General features: G+C 40.2%; 3 protein-coding genes across 3 annotated transcripts; 1 reads left to right on the top strand and 2 right to left on the bottom strand.

Moving 5' to 3' along the window:
- Positions 1 to 3: 3 nt before the first annotated feature.
- On the bottom strand, positions 4 to 3,323 carry LOC148886371 (uncharacterized). The gene is made up of 5 exons (XM_089016584.1): positions 3,033 to 3,323; positions 2,923 to 2,958; positions 2,816 to 2,851; positions 2,030 to 2,151; positions 4 to 291 (listed from the first exon to the last, which is right to left on the bottom strand). The coding sequence occupies exons 1-5, from the start codon at positions 3,055 to 3,057 to the stop codon at positions 13 to 15; spliced, it is 498 nt and encodes a 165-aa protein (XP_088872710.1). The 5' UTR covers positions 3,058 to 3,323; the 3' UTR covers positions 4 to 12.
- Positions 3,324 to 3,512: 189 nt separating this feature from the next.
- Positions 3,513 to 9,977, bottom strand: rnf121 (ring finger protein 121). The gene is made up of 9 exons (XM_089016582.1): positions 9,846 to 9,977; positions 8,998 to 9,035; positions 8,659 to 8,800; positions 7,851 to 8,005; positions 7,650 to 7,757; positions 6,761 to 6,881; positions 6,532 to 6,665; positions 5,329 to 5,430; positions 3,513 to 3,887 (listed from the first exon to the last, which is right to left on the bottom strand). The coding sequence occupies exons 1-9, from the start codon at positions 9,921 to 9,923 to the stop codon at positions 3,767 to 3,769; spliced, it is 999 nt and encodes a 332-aa protein (XP_088872708.1). The 5' UTR covers positions 9,924 to 9,977; the 3' UTR covers positions 3,513 to 3,766.
- A 703-nt stretch (positions 9,978 to 10,680) lies between these two features.
- On the top strand, positions 10,681 to 22,793 carry LOC148886369 (ribonucleoside-diphosphate reductase large subunit). The gene is made up of 19 exons (XM_089017289.1): positions 10,681 to 10,839; positions 11,608 to 11,696; positions 11,772 to 11,949; positions 12,015 to 12,115; positions 12,762 to 12,821; positions 12,901 to 12,940; positions 13,024 to 13,186; positions 13,260 to 13,401; positions 13,482 to 13,565; positions 14,948 to 15,109; positions 15,198 to 15,277; positions 15,357 to 15,558; positions 17,490 to 17,639; positions 17,714 to 17,935; positions 19,024 to 19,100; positions 19,200 to 19,335; positions 19,440 to 19,535; positions 20,711 to 20,899; positions 20,978 to 22,793. Exons 1-19 carry the CDS (start codon positions 10,821 to 10,823, stop codon positions 21,167 to 21,169), a joined length of 2,382 nt encoding a protein of 793 aa, XP_088873415.1. The 5' UTR covers positions 10,681 to 10,820; the 3' UTR covers positions 21,170 to 22,793.
- Positions 22,794 to 22,904: the final 111 nt, after the last annotated feature.

Here is a 22,904-nt window from a genome sequence, read left to right as displayed (position 1 = left end):
CAAAGAGATCGTTCACTTATCATGCGTGTCAGGCTCGGTGGACGGTGTGGGATGCTGCACGACCTCGCTTCTTCCAGCAGTTGCAGCAGCAGCATCGGGGAGACGAGGACGAAGAAGAAGCCAGTGGCTACTTTGCGTCGGACTCCTGAGAGAGAAGGAAGCCTCCGGCGAGCATCCTCCCTCGCGCCGCACAGACATGGTGGAGGCACAGCCCACAGCGAGCAAAGTGCGTGGGTATGCAGGCTGATTCATGCCGAGATGTGGGAAGGGGTTGGTGTTAGGAGGGGCTTCCTGGAGGAATTTCAGAGATGACAAATAACGGTTTGCACAAGGGACGGCGTTCGAACGACGCAAGATATGAACTTGACATTTGCGGGTCTCACCTCTTAGCTCTTGATAAGCAAGGGATCAATTAAATAGTGACAGGGAGTTTCCAACATATATTTGTATCGACAAATAAAACGGATATTTCACCCAGCCAATCAGGTAAAAAGAGAGTCACTTTCAAGCGATTCTGGCCACCGCACTCATAACATTTGAAACAACCACATGCTCCATACATACATACATATACATATTATACATATATATATATATATATATGTGTGTGTGTGTGTGTGTGTGTGTGTGTGTGTGTGTGTGTGTGTTTCAGCTGACCTGTGCACCGCTCCCATTCTGGCGGGGAGGAAAAAAACCACCCCCTCCCCCCATAAGCACAATGTTTCTTCCTGCCGTCTTTGTGGCTGCTCAGCTTCCATCGCACAATGGGCAGTCTAGTGAAAGAACGGTCACCAATGAGACAAGGATGCTGCATTTCCTACTGCTCTAGTAGAAATAGCTCCAGGCTGGGACTCGCTATATATTCTTTGCACGGTCACACAAGTCTAGTATAAACTAATGGAATCAGAATACAACATCACAGTGTTTGCCGTTTTAAGTGAATACTCTCATTATATTAATCATTGTGATTCACCGTTCATATTAAATGGTTACAAATCAGAACCCAACCCTGGAAAAAAATATTCAATGGCATAGCTTGATTGACAAGTGTGAAAGAGCCATCGTGACCATGGCTTCGGTTGGGATGCAGTGTCTGTTGGAGGTCAGGGTGCATCGAATAAAGATGACAGGCATTTAGACTTTGACCTTGACCCCAGGGAGCTAACAGTGGCACCAAGTCTCATCTACTGCCAAGTTCTTCACACGCTCGTGACACTCCTAGCTCAAACCTTACTTGTACATCGATCAAAAGGGCCAAACTAAGACTCAAGCTGAGAATGTACTTCACATCAAAACATTATTTAATTGTTACTGGATGGCATCTAAAGATGGAGGACACTGATTTTCTGTGGCGACCCCTTGATGGGATAAGCCGAAAGGAAAAGAAGAAGATTGCACATTTCATTGCGGGCATTACTCAACGCAGTCTATGGCCCAACACACTCATAGCTTCAGTTCCGTGACAATGGGCAACGACAACAAAAATCGATGAAGAGGCTCTCCTCATCTTTCATCGAATAGACAACTCGGGTTCTTAAATAACAAGTTCGGCTCCACGCTTTTCAAGTAATACTCTGCCCCCTGCTGGAGTAAATAGCGGAATACAATACGATCCATTGGCATGTATACAGAATACAGTAAAGTCTCGTTATATCGATATTCTCGGGAGTCGGAAAAAATATCGATATAACCGGACTATCGATATATCCGATCCTGCGGCATGTAAATTTTCTTCTTGCGTTCATAGAAATAGTATGGTAATGAGCAGTACTATCGATATAACCGATATCGATATAACGAGACTTTACTGTATATCGAAAAATGACACTTTTCAAATGCTAGTTAAATATTCTAACCACAATATATTAAATTTAAGCAGTTTATTTGAAAACAAGTGAAAGTGGCATTCAGGTCCTCTCAGGTGATGTTCTTCAACAGCAAATTCCCAAGCTAAGGCGGATCTAAATCAGACACATGTGAAGTATAAAAACACATACTCGCTTTGTCTGAAAGCCGACACAAAACTCACATCGGTTATTCTGTCTTTGCTGGGGACGTCTTTGAGGAATGAGCCATTGATGAGCCGGTCGAGGAACGTGACATCTCGGCCAATGTTGGTCAGAGCTCGATAATGGAGAACCAATGGATGCCCTCAAAGCAAAATGCACATATGTGTTTGAGACACGAAAACACCAATGTTTGTCAAAGAAAGTAGTATGTCAAAATTGTAATTCATCCTTTTTTTTAACTAATTCCCGAATTTATTCGGGAATTGAAAATATGACATTGAGCGCCATTCTCGAATTTGTTCAGGTTTCGTTTTTTTCATGCTTGGGTGCCTATAAAGTGCTGGCCATGGTCTCTGGCAATGTTGTTTTTTCTTTTACACAAGGGGGCAGCATTTCCTTTTTTCCGTGTTATCACTGTTCTAGCTTCAGTTGTTGAAGCGCTATATAAACCAATATGTGTGTATTACATTGTATTTTGGACAACCACCCTCATTTCAAGCTCATATAACGCCAGACCCATATAATTTAGGAATTAACTTTTTTTTCTGATGAAAGAAGAGAGTCTAATGTTTCTAATGCTGTATTGAATGTTGATGTAGTCCTAAAATTAAATATGCTGTGGGTCCTGGAATTCAAGTGGCAATGACAAAAACCCTGGCACTGGAGTGGACACATATTTGCACGTATGGCAGTGAATGAGTTAAATGTTAAACATGTTTCAGAATTCTCTGAGCGAATGGCTTCTCAATACACCCTTTTGAACCCCCCCTAACCCCCCAAGATCAAGGCCCATGATTGAGTCTTACCTGGATGTGCCTCGATTTGGACTGAATCTTCAGATTCTGTGAGACAAGAAATGAAAAGAATCAATACTAAAATCTGATTAAGAGAGAATGTAACAAAAAAATGGTACCTGGATCAGAAAGCCATAAACTTAAGAGACCCAAAGCTGTGGAAGAAATGACCTCTTTACAATAAACTGCTGAATGCAGTGAGATGAGATCAGGAAGGAGGGTTGATTACCTTTGATAACATGGGACAGCATCATGGTGACTCTTTTTGGTATTTATAATTGACTGCTTACTCGAAACATGCGTGATGTCTTTATATGCAAGTCGGAGTGTCAACTTCCTTTTTACCGTGACAATTACTGTGTTAAAGTTGAGTTCCAAGGGGATTTCTTACACATGTAATGTCGTCATCTACTGTAGTTCGTTGACATCTAACTAAATGCTTTGTAGCTAATTCTGACCAGATGTTATGTTATAGCCTCATCGGACTAAATGTGACTTAGATTTGGTGAATAAGGCGTTAACATGCGTTATGAGTACTCAAGTGACAATTGTGTTTAAGTTCAGTAAACGAGTAGAACATTTCGGCATCAGCTGGAAAGCCGTAGGGGAGGGGACAAAAAAAAACACCACAAATTAATGTCCATAATGTACATTAGAAACAAAATTGTGTTTTTAAAAACAAAACGGAATAAAAAAAACAGCCAACTAATAATTCTGAGCATCTTTACTGCACCTTTAGTTACAAAACCCAATTAAGGTGTGAAGACATTTCTGAGGATTGACAAGATATTGAGATTCTGACTCAATTGAAACATTAGTACTGGTAACGTGTGCCTAAAAATATTTACAAAAAAAAAAAAAAAAACGTTTGAAATAGACTTTTTCAACAGATGTTTCAGTTCATTGTCAGGCTCCCAAACTTTTCTCCGTGTGGTACGTCTCTCGGTTTCCAACATTCGCCGGTCACTCCAGACCGAGGATATAGTTGATGGCTTGCACAAAGCCAATAATAACTGGTTGCCAGGCCACCAAGTAGCGAAGCCAATCTAAAAGTTGTCCATACATAACATGTGGCCTTTCCCAGCTACAAAATCATTCATTAAGGAAAAGAAGAAACACAATAAATGTAAACATCTCTCATATTGTGTGTGCATGATTTAAAAAAAATCAGGGTTATCACTCATTTGAGATGGGCCTCTTGCCTCCGTTAATTAGACACTTCCTTTATAACAGGAATTGTGGTACCGAATAAAACACTAGTGTGAGCAAAAGATGATCAGAAAATACAGACGGTTACCAATTTACGAACGAGATATGTTCCGAACGGTCGCTCGTAAGGTGAATTTGTTTGTTAGTTGCTTCAGTGCTGTATTTTGTATGGAATCTATGTTTAGAGCGTATATAAGTATGTTTAAGGTTTGTATAAATGTTTAAAAGACAACCGACGTCACTTTTTTGTTTCTTAACTGACATCAGAAAAACGTTTTATAGCATCTAAAATACCCAAAACACGCACTATGATATTTTTATTCAAATGCAAAACACCAATAAAAATGACTTAAAGTGTCCAAAATCTGCAAAAAATTGAGCTGCGAATTGGGCATTTTTAGAAAGTCCCGCCCCCAGTTCGTGACGTCACGCCAAGACGTCTTGAATTGCTGGAGAATCAAAACACTGGCTTCAGATTTGGAGAATATGCTTTCTTGTTACACATCCAGTTATGAATATGATTCAAATAGTTCTGAAGAGGAAAGCATACCTGTTTGCAATCGATTAAAGAATTTATTTCGTGCCATTTTGAGGCAACATTGGGGGGAAATGTCTCACCCAAAAAAAAGAGGCACAAAATAGCGACCTGCTACAATGTGTCTTTTTTTCGGTCAGGGGCGTTCCTTTAGTGACGTCACGTACAGACTCGTCACCAACTGAAAAACAAGACTTCCGGAATATTCAGCGCGAGTCTTAAAACGTAAAATATAGCTATATGCGGTGGAATCTTATTAAAATATGCTCAGTAGAAGTCATTTGAAGACATTTTACAAATTCTGGACAATACTTGTCCGGAGACGTCGGTTGTCCTTTAAGGCTTGTATAAGTAACCTGTATAGGTTTGTAGTGAAAAATAAACAGTTAATAAAATATATGCTCTATAAGCAATATGTACATGGAGACAAAATTACATACTGTATGTTACTACAAAAATGTTCATATATACCATTGTTCGTAATTCGAATGTTTATAAGTATGGGAGCATTTGTCAAATTCTTATGGTCACAAAACAGGAAGAATTTTGAGTCCAACAGAGCTTTCTACAACATAGGTAACAAGATGACGGATTTTTTTACAGTAAGCACGAGGTTCGATTGAGTGCTCAATTATTTACACTTTAATCTTGAAATGCTGTGAGCTATATTTCACTGGGAAAAGTATTCGCAATGTAGCAAATTAGCCCAACAAGAACGACAGCCATGAATTTCCACCAACTAAAAACATACTGGAGCATGTCACATTTGATAAAAGGATACGGGTTACTGAACATCCTCTTTAGATCCACCTTCTCTTTGCAATACGGGCACATCTGCTTCTTTCCGACGATGCACCAACCTCGAATGCAGAACTCATGGAACCTGGATGTGAAGTCAAGGGAGATCAAGCCCTTACAAGGATCGTAATTGCTAACAATTAGGATGAAACTGAAACAAAGAGTCTGCGTTTTAACTCCTATATGGAGATGAGGAGGGAAAAAACACACAAGTTTGGACTGACAGAAATTAGGAACACAGACATACTTTTATGTCAGCTATAAACACATTTGTGATTTGTGGTGGGGGCAAAAAAATTTGGGGGGAGACTGTTGATTCAAACAATAATAATAAAAATAACTTGCATAGCAAAATGTCAACTTGTCCGCGGGGCCTTTCCAGATTATGACGACAAAGCTTTAAACGAAAACTATTTGAGAAGGAAAGCCCCGTTCAATACATTCCAGAGGTGAAATTTGGCACTGTAATGAAATCATGGAATATTTATATTGAGTTTAAACCATATTCACACTTTCAAACATATTAAAATACACTAACCATACCTAAACGCACTAATATAAAATATATAGAAAATACTACAAAGTGTGTTAGTTAGACATGCATTTGGCCAGGTGGGATGCTGTGTGACGTCGGCGCATGGACGTGTCAGTCTCCGGGTGAGAGCTGTGGTCCATAAGAGCTCTTGTGAGCATTTCCCCATTGTTTGCGTTTCACTGTTCTCGCAATGTGCAATAACAGTCACTCTGTGTGCTCAGTTTGAAGTGCTCCCACCTAAATGGCCCAATATCTGAAATGGGGTTTACTCAAGGGTCCGCCTCAGTCCCACAAGGATATTAATTCCTTTTCTCTCTCTTGTGTGGGTCCTTCCTTACATGAACTAAGCACTATCCAGAACCAGATTTCAATGCTAATGCTAACTATACATGCTAACAAAGCAACAATGAGCCAAAACAACACCACAAAAAGGCAGCAAACGATAAAAAAAAAATGGGACCTCAAAAACTGAACCTTTGATGTAGTGCGGTTTATTGTACTCTTAGAAAATAGGGGGGAAATTTGCTTAGAAACTCAACAAAGGAGATGAAAGATGTATCAAGATATCGTAGGGGAACACTGTAGTTCTATTCTGTCAGTACTAATAAACAGCTCTCACTTTCCGATGCACATATTTAGAGTGAAGGATACACATGGTTGCAGGATAGCCTGTACGTGTTCTCAATGATGCCCTCCTCACTGACATCAACAAGGATGGCTTGACCACATACGGCGCAGATATCATCCGACAAATGTTTGGTTGGCATTCCGGATGCGCTGTAATACTAGAAATGGGGGGGGGGGGGTATGAAACAGTGGACGTTACTTTTCCGAGAAGCAGTCGTCACACCGGTGATGAGCAAATCTGGTCTTTGCTTACCCCGACTGTTGACGCCATGAAGTCGGCACACATTTCAGCAAAGTCCCTTCCGAGGACACCATAGTATAGTCCGTAAAATAGCAGGGACACGCCAAAGTCCATGGCATCTTCTGGTTTTATCCTGCAAAGAGGGACCACTATATGTTTAGCCATAACTCTAATCACGTGGACAGGTATGTCATTTTCTGATGACAGATAGAAACGGATTAAACTAATCTGTGATGGTTAGATATGTCCTTATTCATCATGTCAATGTGTGGTGTTAATCGAGATAAATAAGAAACGCTCATTTTATATTTTGATCTATAAATAACTTTGCCCATCCGTCATTTGAGAATGCTATGTGGCCTTTGAGCACCAAATATTTCCAAACAGAGTTTAAAAACAACAACAACAAAAGTCATATGTTCACTTCCAGTTTGTAATTCCTGGTATGGTCTCAAAATAAAAGTTAACCAATAGGATTTAATCGTCTGCAAAAGAAATTGATGCTGTCACCTGAAATTAGAATTCAGTTAAATGTTTGGTCAAGTTTTAATTTTCAACAGTCTATTTGACAAAATAACGCTTGCTATTTATAGAGCATTTTTCAAAAATAAATAAACGCTCATTTTTTATTTTGATCTATAAATGACCTCACCCATCTGTCCATTTCAGAATACTATGTGGCCTTTGAGCAGCAAATATTTCCAAATGGAGTTTAAAAAAAAAAACAATATTCGGACATTCAGGGGTATGGCGGGACAGTATTTAAATTGAGAACATTGCCAATGGTGGCATACAGCACTATCTTTTGGCAAACCAGACTGTGGCAAAATGTGCATTTTCTTAATAATGTTATGTCTATAGACCGTAAAAAAAAATACATTGAAAAGGCATTATGACCTACCTGAAGATAAGATTGATCCCAAAAAGAGTCAACATGACAACAGTGTAGCCGACTATCCCAGTGGCATAACTGATCTTGTAGAGGAGGAGGAACCACTTGTACACCAATCTAATGGCGGCAAGAAAACAACATCCGTTCGGGACTGACGTTGCATTTTTTGTTTTTTTTAACCAGACATGTTATTTATAAGTTACATTTTACCTTGGTGTCGTGCAGGCCAGAGGCTTGCGAGTAGCACGGTAGCTAATATATGCTGTGATGACAGAGAAGATAAACCACGTGATCAGGAACCGCCACCAGTGAAGTTTGGTAGTAAAGTAGAGAGGAACTACCCACATCTGGAACAGAGTCACCAGCTACAAGACCAAAGAGAAACAACATTACTAACAGAGAAGTTTTTGAATTTGAAATGACACAAATGAAATGAGGGCAGCTGTCCAAAATACAATGCAATGCATACATATTGGTTTATATAGCACCTTAACATCAGAAGCCGGAACAAAGCGCTAACATGGAAAAAGGGGAAATGCCGTCCCCTTGTGGAGGGGGAAAACATGGCCAGAAGTCAGCGCCTTGTCGCACCCAAGCATTATAAAAAACAAAACCCGAACTAATTTGGGCATAGCGCTTGACATCATATTTTCAATTCCCGAATAAATTCGGGAATGGCAGTGTATAAGTTAACAAGGATTTAAAACACTACACGTATCAACACAAAGGTTTTACTATGACAACATTTGACTCTGGAATGGCAGCGTTCCTCAATATTGTGCTTCCTTAACAATTTTACACCAACAGACTAGTTATTTGCGCTCTCGGCCATTTGCTCCTGACTCAATGTCAATATTTGCTCACAACAGCACATTAAATTTCCATCCATGGCTTCCAAAGCTCAAATTCAAAATGACTGCTAAACTTCTGTTAAACGGATCAATAAATAATGCCGAGCTATGGAAAACAGCATAGTGATTTCTTCACAGCGGCAGATGGGAGAATGTCGTTTTCTTACATTGTATGACTTTGGGTGTCTCTGTTTCCACTGCACTAGGACGAGCTGGGCGATGACAAGGGTGACAATAAGGATCAGCACCATCTCCGCATGCATGGCCTCGTGGCCTTTGTGTTTGGCATGCATCTTGGCGTGCTCCATCCTGTTAGACAAACACGAAACGCAGCACAAATAGAAGCTCGTCAAGTCATAGCGATGAAGTAAAATGTTTGCTTTTAAAATGACATGCAACGGTCATTCATTCTGAGCCTTCTGCTGTCTGTGCAATATTTGAACATACTCAAGCAATGTATAACATTTATTTCATTGAGAGGGACTTAGTGATGAAAGGATACAAACCTCCATTTCTCCTCTGGTGAGAGCTTGGACACATCAAACTGCAGACAAGGAGCGACAAAAATGACCAGTGTTTCATTGTTAATAATTGTAATGGAGTATTATTCAGGCCATGGTGAAAATATTTCTCCCTCCCGCCTGCCCGCAAAAATAATGAATACAATTTGGTTTCATTTTAAACCAATTCATTGCAGTTGAACAGCTAGACATTGGTGTGTGCACACTCATACACCGGTTTATTTTGTGGTATCTTGAAGTAATTTTCAAAGTTTTTGTGGAAGGGGTCAAATTGGTGAAGTTAGCACTGTGTCAATCTGTTAGGTTTACAGGAGTCATGCTAGAGGAAAAAGGTTTGACATACGTTGTAGTTCTGCCTGAGCGTCCCGAGATTCAGTCTGATGATATCGCGGACTTCAGTGACATTTTGCCCTTTCAGGAACGAGACTCGCCTTTGTGGCATAAAAACATATTACCTTTGACCCCAAGTGACCACGTCAGCCGTATACTTTAAAGTCAAAAATTAAGGATTGGGGCAAATTTATTCTGCACTGTGTCATCGACTTCCATCAAGGACAGGAACCTTAGCCACCGAGTTAGCCTCTGAGTTAAACCTTGACTCATTGTGTTGTTGCAGATTTCGCAAAAACGGAATAAGGCGAGAAAGACAATGCAGTGGAACCGCACCCCCGTTAAGCAGAGAGCTTTAAAAAGAAAACAAGTGCTGACGTTGGGCTAAACCTGAGCACAGAAGCTAGCGCGGCGTTTGACTTGTTAGCAACTAGCTCTCCGGAACTCAATCCCTCCCACCTGCTTGTAGGGTCACGATGACCCATAAAACACGTAACACTCACCTGGATCGGTTTATTGTGATGATCCGGTCCATGGTCGTGCTCCACTCCATCCACCTCGACCTCAAACACCCCGGCCATCTTCGGAGGGCTTCTTTATCTTTCGGGAGCCATTCGCAAATAGGAACATGTCATACGGTCATTTCCGGTTTGTATTTCCTGGTTTGGGTCTCAAAATAAAAGATAACCAATCAGATTTGATCGTCTGCAAAAGACATTGGCGTTGTGGTCCTGAAAATCTTTATTGGAATTCGATGAGATGTTTGGTGAAGTTTTAATTTTCAACAGTCTATTTGACAGAATAACGCTGCCTATTTGTATCCCACATTTCAATGTGTTTCTTACAAGCGAGGAACCAACACCTACAAACAAATAATGACGTCGAGAAGAAACGCAGATAAAACAAAAGTATTTTAAAAAAATACTGAAAGACTAATATGTTTACCACATTTAACTGAAAAGTTTGAAGAAAGCTCGGAAAAAAAAGAAATACATGCGTCCTAAAATATTTAAAAGAAGATAGTTAATATTTTTTAGACCTCGATGGGCAAAGATGAAAACTATTGACAGATAATGGCGGTGTATTATATATTATTCTAAGTACGACTCTTGCACAGACTCTTTTATGCAAGTTATCATTCGAAGATTAATGGAGTGTCATTGTGACTATGATATTTTCAAGTCAAAACTAGTTTGAGTGTTCCCGCCACATTCAGACCGGAGACGCAAAACACATGTTGTGAATAGCCCCAATGGAGGATCGAGATTGGTTGAAATGCCGACGTCAGTTTGATCCGATTGGCCCAACGGGCTGAGGCAATGCGGTCGAACTGTTCTGCAGCTCTTTGGCGCTCTCAGTCAGATTCAACTGTAGAACTCATTGTTGATGCTGCTTAAGTAAGATCGTCTATCTTTCGCCATTTTCAAGGTGACTGCGAATATAAAAACCAAGGGCTGCTGCCAGACGAGACTATCAACATGCATGTGATCAAGCGAGGTATTTATTGTGGCTTGTTTAAACTTTTGATTTTGTGAAATGTGCAATGCATTAGGATACGCAGTTTTTTTTTACTCTGAACAACGTATTAACAATGTCTTAAATGTATCAAAACTTGTTGACGTTTTAGCCTGCGATTGCCTTCGTTGCTATTAAATGTGTGCTGTAAAATGAACTTTGTTTTTGCACAAAGAAACCGAACAAAGGCCTTGCTTATGAATAACAACCCACCATACACTGTCAATTATACGGGTTTGCTTTTTTATTTATTTTATTGGACAAAGTGCAAGGTTGTAAGGTAAGTGCGCAACCTATGATGGCGCGAAGTGCGTTTGTCCTTGTGGTTTGGTGGACAGGTGTTGTTACCGCGCCCTTTACGAAGAATGGACTTCCATGTAATGTGTGAGTTATTACAGAAACTTAGATACTCTGTTTTTGAAAAGTGTTTCAGCATCACGGGCAGGCATCAACAAAGTCATATTGTAACCAAAAGGTTGATTAACTTTGATGAACAAGTTTATCATTAGAAATGAGACAATGTTGCTAAAGAGATTCTTTGTGATATTGCTACAATTACAAGTCGTCACATGACATCTATAATTTATACAAGGGCCTGTTTTTTGGATTTTTGTATATGAATTACGTATGTATTTGAAAAATTCACACAAGGTGGGGGCAGGAAGTATCCTCCCATTCCTGAATGACTCGTGCTGTCAATTATCCACCAGTGAATGAACTTGCCTCAGGTCTTGTTTTTTTACTCCGCAGATGGACGCCAGGAGGCAGTTAGCTTTGATAAAATCACAAGTCGCATCCTGAAACTTTGCTATGGCCTCAATTTGGATTTTGTGGATCCTGTAAGTTCAAATTATAAACGTAAAAGTATCACATGTTTGATTTGTTTTAACTCTTACTCCCTCTTACGTGTGCAGACTGGGATCACAATGAAGGTGATCCAAGGTTTGTACAACGGCGTGAGCACTGTGGACCTGGATACTTTGGCCGCAGAGACCGCCGCTACCATGACGACCAAACATCCCGATTACGCCATCCTGGCAGCACGGATTGCCGTGTCCAACCTGCACAAAGAAACCAAGAAAGTCTTTAGTGGTACGTTGCACACGCATGGAAAGAATAATGTGGCCAGTCAATAAATCATATCTTTTTTTTTTAAGATGTGATGGAGGATCTGTATGCCTACATCAACCCAGTCAACAAGCGTCACCTCCCCATGATCTCAAAAGAGACACTTGACATTGTGCTGGAAAATAAGGGTGTAAGTTACTTTTGAGAATAAATAAAGTGATGATAAAGTGCCTGGGATGAAATTCAAGGAAAAAATCTTCATTAAAAAATGAATAGGAGAATTCCTCAGTTGCCACACAATGAAAGACAAGAATATGGTTGCTGTGAAAATGTTTTCAGAATCAATACAGCTATAATTGTGTACATTTTAAAGAATTATGTGTTATTTTTGTGATTTAAAATGTGTATTTTCCCATGTTTTTTTACATCGTGATACGTACACCATAAAAATTACACAGTAATTGTCGGGTGAATTTTGTTATGTAACAAACAAGTAAAGAGGCCATTACATATTGCCATGTTATTCATTGACATGATCCGTCGTCAAAAATCTTATAACAGATGAGCCTTTATTTGTTTCACAGTGGAGAAATTTACATTTCACAACAGCAAAACAAACTACAGGAGCGGCTGTAGAGGCAGCCACTCTTGCGGTGGCCATTTTGAAGTAAAAAAATACATTACGTGTTTAAATTCTTATTGAGGCTTTATCCTTCCAATACTCAGACTTCATTATTATTCAGATTTTTTTTTCAGAGTAACCCAAATACGTGATTTTTTTGGGGGCTGTTCACGGCTGTCTAATGAAGACTTAATTTATTCTTTTTATTTTGCAGCGTCTCAACTCTGCCATCATTTACGACAGAGACTTTACATACAATTTCTTTGGTTTCAAGGTAATTTCATCGGTTCATCACAAGAAATATTTCAAATCAACTTTCGAGGCCCATATTTAATTTGCCCTTTTTGTTTTAGACTCTTGAGCGATCATACTTGTTGAAAATAAATGGCAAAGGTGAGTACCGATACGCCCCCCCCCCCCCCCAAGTAATACTCTGGGTTATCTGATTTTTATTAACAGAGTTATGCTTTGTGTAGTTGCTGAGAGACCCCAGCACATGCTAATGAGAGTGGCAGTGGGCATCCACAAAGGAGATATTGATGCCGCTATTGAAACTTACAACCTACTGTCAGAGAAATGGTTCACCCACGCCTCTCCGACTCTATTTAACGCCGGGACCAACAATCCACAACTGTCCAGGTAGGGACAGCCAATATAGCAACCCAAATGTCGCTAATAGTGAACTGAATTGACGTTTTTTTTTTTTAAACAGCTGCTTTCTGCTAGCGATGAAGGATGACAGCATCGATGGTATTTATGACACACTGAAGCAGTGTGCCCTCATTTCTAAATCAGCAGGAGGCATCGGGTTGGCCGTCAGCTGCATCAGAGCTACCGGGAGCTACATTGCTGGGGTGAGGCTTTGTTTCACAAGTATACAGTAATAAAAAAAAGCTTCAACAAATATGTAAGATGGACTACATTTTCATTTCAGACAAATGGCACTTCGAACGGGCTGGTTCCGATGCTCCGCGTTTACAACAACACAGCGCGCTATGTTGACCAAGGAGGCAACAAGGTCGGGGCGGCCATCTTGAATTTTCAAACCTGGCAAATCTCTTTGATAAAATATACTTTAACTGTACTATCGATATTTGAAGAAACATTCTTGCACCTATAGACTCAACTTAAATGAGATTCAAAATGGTCAGTCGTTATTTTAAAAAAAAATCCACACACCCCTTTTTTGTGAAGGGGAAAATGTTATGCTCGTATTCATCTTCAGTTTTCAGTCTACATTGTATATTTAATTGTTTTTTTTTTCATTACTGGTGTCCTTTAACTCATTCACTGCCATTCCCGAATTTATTCAGGAATTGAAAAGTGTGACGTGAAATTCCCAAATTTGTTTGGGTTTTGTTTTTTCTTGCGGGGGTGCCGATAAAGCACTGGTCAGTCCTCAGGCAATGTTTTTCCCTTCCGCGAGGGGGCAGCATTTGCCTTTTGTCCATGTTAGCACTTTGTTACAGCTTCAGCTGTTCATAAAGCGCCATATAAATCAAAATTGATGTATTGTATTTTGATACAGACCCATATAACTTAGGAATTAACTTTTTTTCCTGATGAAAGAAGAGAGTTTAAGGTTTCTTATGCTGAATTGAATGTTTATGTAGTCCTAAAACTCAATATTCTGTGGGTACAGCAATTCGAGTGAAAATGACAAAAACCCTGGCACTGGAGTGGACACATTTTTGCACATTGTCTGGCAGGGAATTAGTTAATGACCACACCGGGAAAATACACAACAAAACTATATAAATCATCTTTTACTGGTCATTTAAATTTACTGGTAAATTTCTCCACTGTGAGACTAATAAAGGCATATCCAATCCAATTTAGAGAAAGTCTTATCAGATAAGCATTATGAGTTAACTCGTTCACTGCCAGACGTGCAAAAATGTGCCCACTCCAGTGCCAGGGTTTTTGTCATTGTCACTTGAATTCCAGGGCACACAGAATATTGAGTTTTAGGACGACATAAACATTCAATACAGCGTTAGAAACCTTAGATTCTCTTCTTTCGTCAAAAAAAAGAGGTAATTCCTAAATTATATGGGTCTGGAGTTATAGGAGCTTTAAATAAGGGCAGCTGTACAAAATACAATGCAATACATACATATTGGTTATACAGTATAGAGCTTTAACAACAGCTGAAGAAATGCTGCCCCCTTGTGGAAAAGTAAAAACAATGCCAGAGGCCATGGCCAGCGCTTTATCGGCACCCAAGCATGAAAAAACTAAACCCGAACAAATTCGATTTTCAATTGCCAAATAAATTTGTGAATGGCAGTGAATGAGTTAACACATTTTGACCTTTTTTCAAATTGTCAAACCTCAAAGTAGAACTTGAGATACTAAATATTAATTGCTGAAAAAAAAAATCTTCCTTTGTTTTTCCAGAGACCCGGTGCTTTTGCGATCTACTTAGAGCCATGGCATTTCGATGTCTTTAACTTTCTGGAGTTAAAGAAGAACACAGGTAAAGAAGAGCGGAGGGCCAGAGACCTTTTTTTTGCTATGTGGATCCCAGACCTCTTCATGAAACGGGTCGAAAGCGATCAGGTTGGTAAAATAATTTGCACAGAATTATTATTCATTTGGTTTAAAGTGTTAGGAACTTACTGCACTTCTGTCCTGTTCTTTTTTTTAGGACTGGTCTCTCATGTGCCCCAATGAATGTCCCGGATTGGACGAGTGCTGGGGAGAAGAATTTGAGAAGCTCTACACAAGGTTGGAGAAGATATTAATTGATGAACAATTCATTCTGTAACACCAACATACTCAGTTCTCACTCTGTTCCGTTCCGAAGATACGAGAAGGAGGGCCGGGCTAAGCGTGTGGTGAAGGCTCAGCAGGTGTGGTACGCCATTATCGAGTCTCAGACTGAAACGGGCACTCCGTACATGCTGTACAAGGACGCCTGCAACGGGAAGAGCAACCAGCAGAACCTCGGGACCATCAAATCAAGCAATCTATGTACTGAGATTGTCGAGTACACCAGTAAAGATGAGGTATGACGGGTATTGTCATAATTCATTGGAAAAAAAAGATATAAATATTGCTGGTCATGGGATATAAGGAGCCTCCAGTACATTTTGTTTTTGTACATCATTTTGCCTAATGGTGCACAATGATTTTTTCCCTCCCTGGTGTGAAATATGTGCTTCAGATTAAAAAAAGGTCGGGAAACACAGGATTGTAACAAGTTCTACTATGCATATTTTGGTTTCAACTCTGAATATACCGTATTTCCGGGTGTATAAGGCGCACCGGAATATAAGGCGTACGCCCAATGAATGGTGTATTTCCATTTTTTTTCCCATTTATAAGGTGCACTGGACTATAAGGCGCACCTTCAATGAATGAAAAAAGTTTTCCAAATCTAATACAAATATATACATGTTTTCCAAATATAAGGCACACCACATTATAAGGTGCTGCAGCAGAGACTGGGGTTACGCACGACTTCTTTTACAGGGAGAAATTGAGTGATATGGAATTTATATAATAAAGCCGGCATGTACAAAATAAAAAATGAAGACAAAGGAACAAAAAGGTCCAAAGTAGCAAACATAACCATGAGTAAAACACGAGACAAAACAAACCTGAAAGGGTGAAACAAAACAATGACTCGAAACTGAATGGCTTTTAACCGCCACTGATTAAAACGACGAACACCTGTGTCGCTGCAGTCGGGGCCCTACAGTGCCACACGTTGGTCGCAAACCAAAATCCGACAGATCTTGATTAGTTAAACTCTCAAAGACTCCGTATTTTCTGGTGTATGAGGCGCACCGGAGTGCAGTGGTACCTCATCTTACGAACTTAATTAGTTCCCAGAAAGTGTGTCTAAGGTGGAAAGTTTGTCTTCCAAACATTTATTTCCCATAAGAAACCATTAAAATGAGAATAATCCGTTCCCAGGTCCCCATAAAACATAATTTTCTACGGAACAAGCCTTAAAACTACGCAAAATATACCTTATTTTATGTATAATAAATGTGCTATTGGATTGTAATCAAAGAAATGAACGGTACTCTAAAATAAAGTTGTTTCATTTACCTTTGTGATGGTAGTTGTCAATGGGTGGTAGCAATGGTCGACTTAGCATAATGGTACTGGGACGCTAAGTCACACAAACACACACCTCGTTAGTGTTTTTCGATGATCTCCTGCTCAACCGTAATTTTCTTTAGTGTCTTCTTCGGCTTAACACTAGCCTGTGGTGGGGTCTTTTTCGGTCCCATAATAGCAAAAGTACTCCACTCGATAACAAACCTCGTCAGCACTCAAAGGGGGTGTGGAAAACTAGTCCGCCAGCCACCGTGACACTGTGTGGTTTGGTTTGTCCTCCGAAAACTAGTTTGTATGCCAAGATTATATTCTCGCGAAGTTAATGTTTGTAAGGCGTGATCTAAAGCGTTCGTAAGCTAAGGTATCTCTGTATAAGGCGCACCCCCAATGAATGGTGTATTTGTAATTTTTTTTCCATATATAAGGCTCATTTCAATTAATGAAAAAAAGTTTTCAAAATACTGTATAAAGCACACCACGTTATAAGGTGCTACATTAAGGGCTGGGGCTACGCACAACAGTACTTCTTCTACAGGAGGAAATTGAGTCAGTGGCTTCTGACAGTAGTTGTGAGACCTGTTATGGGTCAATATTACTTCACATATAAGGTGCATAGGGCGCAGGGTAATCTTTTGAAGAAAATGCAGGTTATTGGGAGCGCCTTATACTCCGGAAAATACGGTATGTAATTCTAGTGAGACATTGGTTATTTGCATTTTATCACTATTTGCGACAGGGCTCAGCCGCATTGACTGTATTTGAAAGCACACATTCCAAAATTGACCTCGCTGCCTGAAATCGCAACTTATAGGACGAAATACAATACACCCACGTAACCACGTTTCCCCCCCCCCCCCCCCCAACACAGATTGCAGTGTGTAACCTGGCTTCCATTGCCCTCAACATGTACGTCACCTCAGAGAAGACCTTCGACTTCAAAAGGCTCGCGTCTGTCACCAAAGTCATCGTGAAGAACCTCAACAAGATCATTGACATCAACGACTACCCCGTGCCCGAGGTTCCCTCCTCATTCTCATTCTGCCATCGTGATGACGCTTATGCGGCACTAAACCATCTTCTCGACTCTCTTAGGCTGAGCGCTCGAACAAACGTCACCGGCCAATAGGAATTGGCGTTCAAGGCCTGGCTGATGCCTTCATCTTGATGCGTTACCCTTTTGAAAGCCAGGAAGCCCAGCTGCTCAACACCCAAATCTTTGAGACCATCTACTACGCCGCTTTGGAGGCCAGCTGTGAGCTTGCGGCTCAGTTTGGGCCTTATGAAACCTACGCCGGTTCACCTGTTAGCAAGGGGGTGAGCTACTTTATTTAAAAAAATCTTTGGGCTTTTATTTTTTTGGGATGTGAATACCAATCCTGATATTGGATGGAGTACTGATAGCATATCAATTGGTCGATTAATGTACAAAAAAAAGATTATTTAAATTGCTTTTTGCTTTAGTACCGTATTTTCCAGTGTATAAGGCTTGAAAAGATGACCCTGTGCCTTTTATGCAGTCATATTGTGCCACAACAGGTCTAGCAACTACTGTCAGTATATGTATAAGTAGTGCGTAACCCCAGCCTCTACTGTAGCGCTTTATAATCTGGTATGCCGTATATTTGGAAAAACTTTTATCGTTCATTGAAAGTGTACCTCATATATTGAACCAGTTCGGAAATACACCAGTCATTGGGGGTGTGCCTTATACGCCGGAAAATCGACAAAGTGATATGCTATCAGTACCATCAACAACAAAGAAATTCATGAATTCCATCCATTAGCTAGCTAGCTAATGGATGAATGCTGAGTGAACGCTGGTGCGTGTGGCTGCCGCTATTCACCCACAGAAAAAGATATCCTGTGACTGTAAAGTGACCTTGAGAGTTTTAAAAGGCGCTTAGAAATCACATGTATTATTCTCATTATGATTATGATTATTATTATTGTTATTATTATTACTATTATTATTACCCCCCCCCCCCCCCCCCCCCCCAAACGTCTTCCTGCAAATATATCACTTTTGCGTTCAATGAATTTCACACTAAGAAAACCGTGATGTAAATTTTGTGAGTGAATTGAAACAAGGTCATCATCATTTTACGGGTCTTAATTTTTTGTGACATTTTGTTGGGTGGTGTGTCGTGATTTTCCCTCCTGAGTCAATTCTCCGTTTTATTTACCGCATTTCCCGGTGTATAAAGGACACCAAAAAGCCTTGATTTCCTTCATAAGATGACCCTGCACCTTATACGCAGGTGCGCCTTATATATGGAAAACGGTTTGAAAATACACAATTCGTTGGGGGGTGCGCCTTATACACCGGGAAAGATGGTATTCGTTTAACGTAACTAATTCTAAAAACAATCCAAATTTTTGTGGTTTTATTATTTGCTCGACAGATACTTCAGTATGACATGTGGGGTCGAATCCCCACTGATTTGTGGGACTGGGGAGCTTTGAAGGAAGAAATATCCAAGTAAGTAGCGGTGAGGCTAACTAACACCGCATGTTTTTATGACTCAGCACAGTCTCTGGGTTGAATACGCTGCTCTTCCTTGCCCGTGTTCTCCTGCAGGCACGGCGTTCGGAACAGTCTGCTCTTGGCACCTATGCCCACAGCCTCCACTGCTCAGATCCTCGGGAACAATGAGTCTGTCGAGGCCTACACTAGCAACATCTACACTCGCAGAGTGCTCTCGGGGGAGTTTCAGGTGAGCATTACGCTATTAATATAGCTATCTTATATTTTCAATTTGAGTATTTTACTGACTTATGCAAACCCTGCTCGCTCTGCTGTGCATGTTTCTTATGGCAGATTGTCAATCCTCACCTGCTGAAGGACCTCACAGAGCGAGGGCTGTGGAACGATGACATGAAGAACCAACTGATTGCTCAGAATGGCTCCATCCAGGTCACCGTCACATTTACAACATTACATTTAACTCATTCACCGCCATTCACGAATGTATTCGGGAATTGAAAATATGACGTAGAGCGCCATTCCCGAATTGGTTCGGGTTTTGTTTTTTCTTGCTGGGGTGTCGATAAAGTGCTGGCCAGACGTCTGGTCATGTTTTTTTTCACTTCCACAAGGGGCAGCATTTCCCTTTTTCCCATGTTAGCGCTTTTTTCCAGCTTCAGCTGTTGCTAAAGCGCTATATAAACCAATATCTATGTACAGACCCTCCCCTACTTACAAACATTAAAATTACGAACAACAGTACATACGAACATGTAGTAACATATGTAGTATCCTCTCTAGTTGTACATGTACATATCTTTATAAAGCATATATTTTATTAAATGTTTATTTTTCAGTATAAACCAATACAGGTTACTTATATAAGCGTTACACATATTTATATAAACCTTAAACATTCTTATATAAGTTTTAAACATACATTCCATACAAAATATAGCACTGAAGCAACTTGCGAACAAATTCACCTTACGAACGACCATTCGGGACATACCTCATTCATAAGTTGGGAGGGTGTCTGTATCGCTTTTTAACAGCAGAAGCTGGAACAAAGGGCTAACATTTTTGCAGTAACATATATAGTATTCTCTCCAGTTGTACATGTACATATTTTTATAGAGCATATATTTTATTAAATGTTTATTTTTCAGTACAAACCAATACAGGTTACTTATACAAGCCTTTAACATACTTTTATACACCTTAAATATACTTATATAAGCCTTAAACATAAATTCCATATAATATAGCACTGAAGCAACTTACGAACGAATTCACCTTACGAACGACCGTTCGGGAATGTATCTCGTTCTTAAGTTGGGGAGCGTCTGTATTGCATTATATTTTGGACAGCCACCCTCATTTCAAGATCATAACTCCAGACCAACAGAATTTAGGAATTAACTTTTTCTGATGAAAGAAGAGATTCGAGAGTTTCTTACACTGCATTGAATGTTTATGTAGTCCTAAAACTCAATATTCTGTGAGTCCTGAAATTCGAGTGACAATGACAAAAACCCTGGCACTGGAGTGGAGGAATTTTTGCACATGTCTGGAAGTAATAGAGTAATTCCATCGCGTTGAATTTGGTATTTTATTCTAAACAGGCCATTGAGGAAATCCCAAGTGATCTGAAGCAGTTGTACAAAACCGTGTGGGAGATCTCTCAGAAAACCGTTTTGAAAATGGCAGCCGACCGCGGCGCTTACATTGACCAGAGCCAATCACTGAACATCCACATTGCAGAGCCAAACTACGGCAAACTGAGCAGCATGCACTTCTACGGCTGGAAATTGGTGAGTCATACAGAGGAAAAAAACGTGTAAGCAAACCACGATGTAACTTAACCGTCCGTCTATGTTTTGGCGGCGCAGGGCCTTAAAACGGGCATGTACTACTTGAGGACGAAGCCCGCAGCCAACCCCATCCAATTCACCCTCAACAAAGAGAAGCTAAAAGAAGCTCAGAAGACAAAGAGTTCGGGGGAGGAAAGCAAAGAACGCAACATGGCCACCCTGGTGTGTTCGCTAGAAAACAAAGACGAGTGTCTGATGTGTGGCTCCTAAGTCAATCCAAACACAACCGTACTACTTCTGTTTTGGTTTTCTAATTGTATTTGGTCACTAAGCTTCAAAAGTATTTAATATTCGCTGGGATTGTTTATGTTGTACAGTGTTATTATATGGAACAATAGAATGCGTTTTTGTACACTTTGTTGACTGTTTTTAGGCAGTTTATCCTTCATAGCTGAATTTTTCACATATGTACCAAATATAACAATTTTGACACTAATAATACCATCCCAAATAATTTCCACAGACCTCAGTAGGTCCATCTGCATAATCTAATGATGTCTAGATGCATGACTAATGTTCTAAGCTGTGCGCAATCGCGCACTGCTTGCACATACTCAGCGCACAAGAACATCTACGCAGCGCACATTTTGCAATGTAACTCAATGAGTGACAGGTGTCCAGCCAATAATGCCGAACAGTTCACGTACGCTACGCAGCCAATCGGAGAAGAACGGCGCATATGGGCAGGGCCCATTCGCGCTGCGTGAAACTGGCCACAGAGTACACATTAGTGATGGGAATTCCGGCTCTTTTCAGAGAGCCGGTTCTTTTGGCGCGGCTCACTAAAAAGATCCGGCTGTTTTGGCTCCCAAATGGCTCCTCAGTTTGTTTTTTGTTGCTTAATTTAATTCACAACCACAAATCATGTAAAATTATGTGAAAAACAAATTACGCATGTAAAAAAATACACTATCAAATATTTTTATTTATATGGCTTGATTCATATGTGCACAGAGACCATCCACAAACTTTCACTTTCCCTGTGGTTACTCTGGTCTGATGATCAGCTGTCACTAATTTGCTTTTCATATTAATGATATCATATGAACTAGTAAAAAAATATAATAATTGAATGATAATAACAACATAATGTGATAACGTTTGTCCACCTGTCTACCCTAACCCCCCTCCTCCTCACTACTGCGTGTGTCTGTAATTCTCCCCTCCCTCCTCTACCACGGATATCAACCAATCACGTACGGCTTTAACCGAAGACAGGAAGTGGAGAATAGGACAAAAAAAAGTTGGTTCCCTCAGGCAGGCGCTACCAATCCATGCGCACCGAATCCAGCAGACATTTAAACAGCTTCTTCCCCGAAGCCATTAACTCTCTAAACAGTAACCCAAATAGAACTGTATAGTGCCTCTTTGCAATTTTTTTGATGACGATACTAGTGCAGCGTGTTCGACCGGAAATAAATTCCTTGCGTGGTCTACATACTTGGCAATAAAGATGATTCTGATTCTGATTTCCGGCTCTCTTTGTTCACTTCAGAGATCCGGCTCTAAGAACCGGCTTGTTCGTGAACGACACATCACTAGTACACGTCTGATGTTGCTCACAGTGGTTCTCAGTGTGCTCAGGGAGCTTGTGTGTCTGCTCAGACACATGAAAAATTAGAGGGAACATTGTACATGACCTTTACTTTTTTTAAAAAATCCTTGATGGGGATAATATTGCTCAGTTGTGATTGTTCGAGTTGAATTAAATAGAAAACTTTGTTCACGTTGTATTCTGCCTGTATGAAACCACTAAATATTCTTGATAGGAATCTCAGTTTAGATCGTTTGTCTCCACACGAGCTAAAAGCTGCTTGGTTGTTTTTTTTTTGTTCCACAACAGACAAAATAAACATGACATGAACGACATTGCAGTTGTGTAGTTGCTTGAAATACAAGACAGGGAAAGCAGCACCGGCAGGTTTTTTTCCATCCAATGGAGTTT

The sequence above is a fragment of the Hippocampus bargibanti genome, linkage group LG16 (genome assembly GCF_051943395.1).
Source record: "Hippocampus bargibanti isolate YZ-2025 linkage group LG16, ASM5194339v1, whole genome shotgun sequence".
Lineage (NCBI taxonomy): Eukaryota > Metazoa > Chordata > Actinopteri > Syngnathiformes > Syngnathidae > Hippocampus > Hippocampus bargibanti.
This window is presented reverse-complemented; position numbering and strand designations above follow the sequence as displayed.

What these genes read in the sequence shown, in the direction of transcription:
- LOC148886371 (XM_089016584.1), bottom strand. Translation starts at nt 3,057, where the DNA reads ATGATGCTGTCCCATGTTATCAAAG. An exon ending in CCAAATCGAGGCACATCCAG is followed by an intron (nt 2,152 to 2,815) that starts GTAAGACTCAAT and finishes TTTTGCTTTGAG; the next exon opens with GGCATCCATTGGTTCTCCAT. An exon ending in GCAAAGACAGAATAACCGAT is followed by an intron (nt 292 to 2,029) that starts GTGAGTTTTGTG and finishes AAATTCCTCCAG; the next exon opens with GAAGCCCCTCCTAACACCAA.
- rnf121 (XM_089016582.1), bottom strand. Translation starts at nt 9,923, where the DNA reads ATGGCCGGGGTGTTTGAGGTCGAGGTGGATGGAGTGGAGCACGACCAT. An exon ending in ATCACAATAAACCGATCCAG is followed by an intron (nt 9,036 to 9,845) that starts GTGAGTGTTACG and finishes CCTTGTCTGCAG; the next exon opens with TTTGATGTGTCCAAGCTCTC. An exon ending in AGGCTATCCTGCAACCATGT is followed by an intron (nt 5,431 to 6,531) that starts GTATCCTTCACT and finishes CTTCACATCCAG; the next exon opens with GTTCCATGAGTTCTGCATTC.
- LOC148886369 (XM_089017289.1), top strand. An exon ending in TTGACCAAGGAGGCAACAAG is followed by an intron (nt 13,566 to 14,947) that starts GTCGGGGCGGCC and finishes TTGTTTTTCCAG; the next exon opens with AGACCCGGTGCTTTTGCGAT. An exon ending in AACGGGTCGAAAGCGATCAG is followed by an intron (nt 15,110 to 15,197) that starts GTTGGTAAAATA and finishes TCTTTTTTTTAG; the next exon opens with GACTGGTCTCTCATGTGCCC.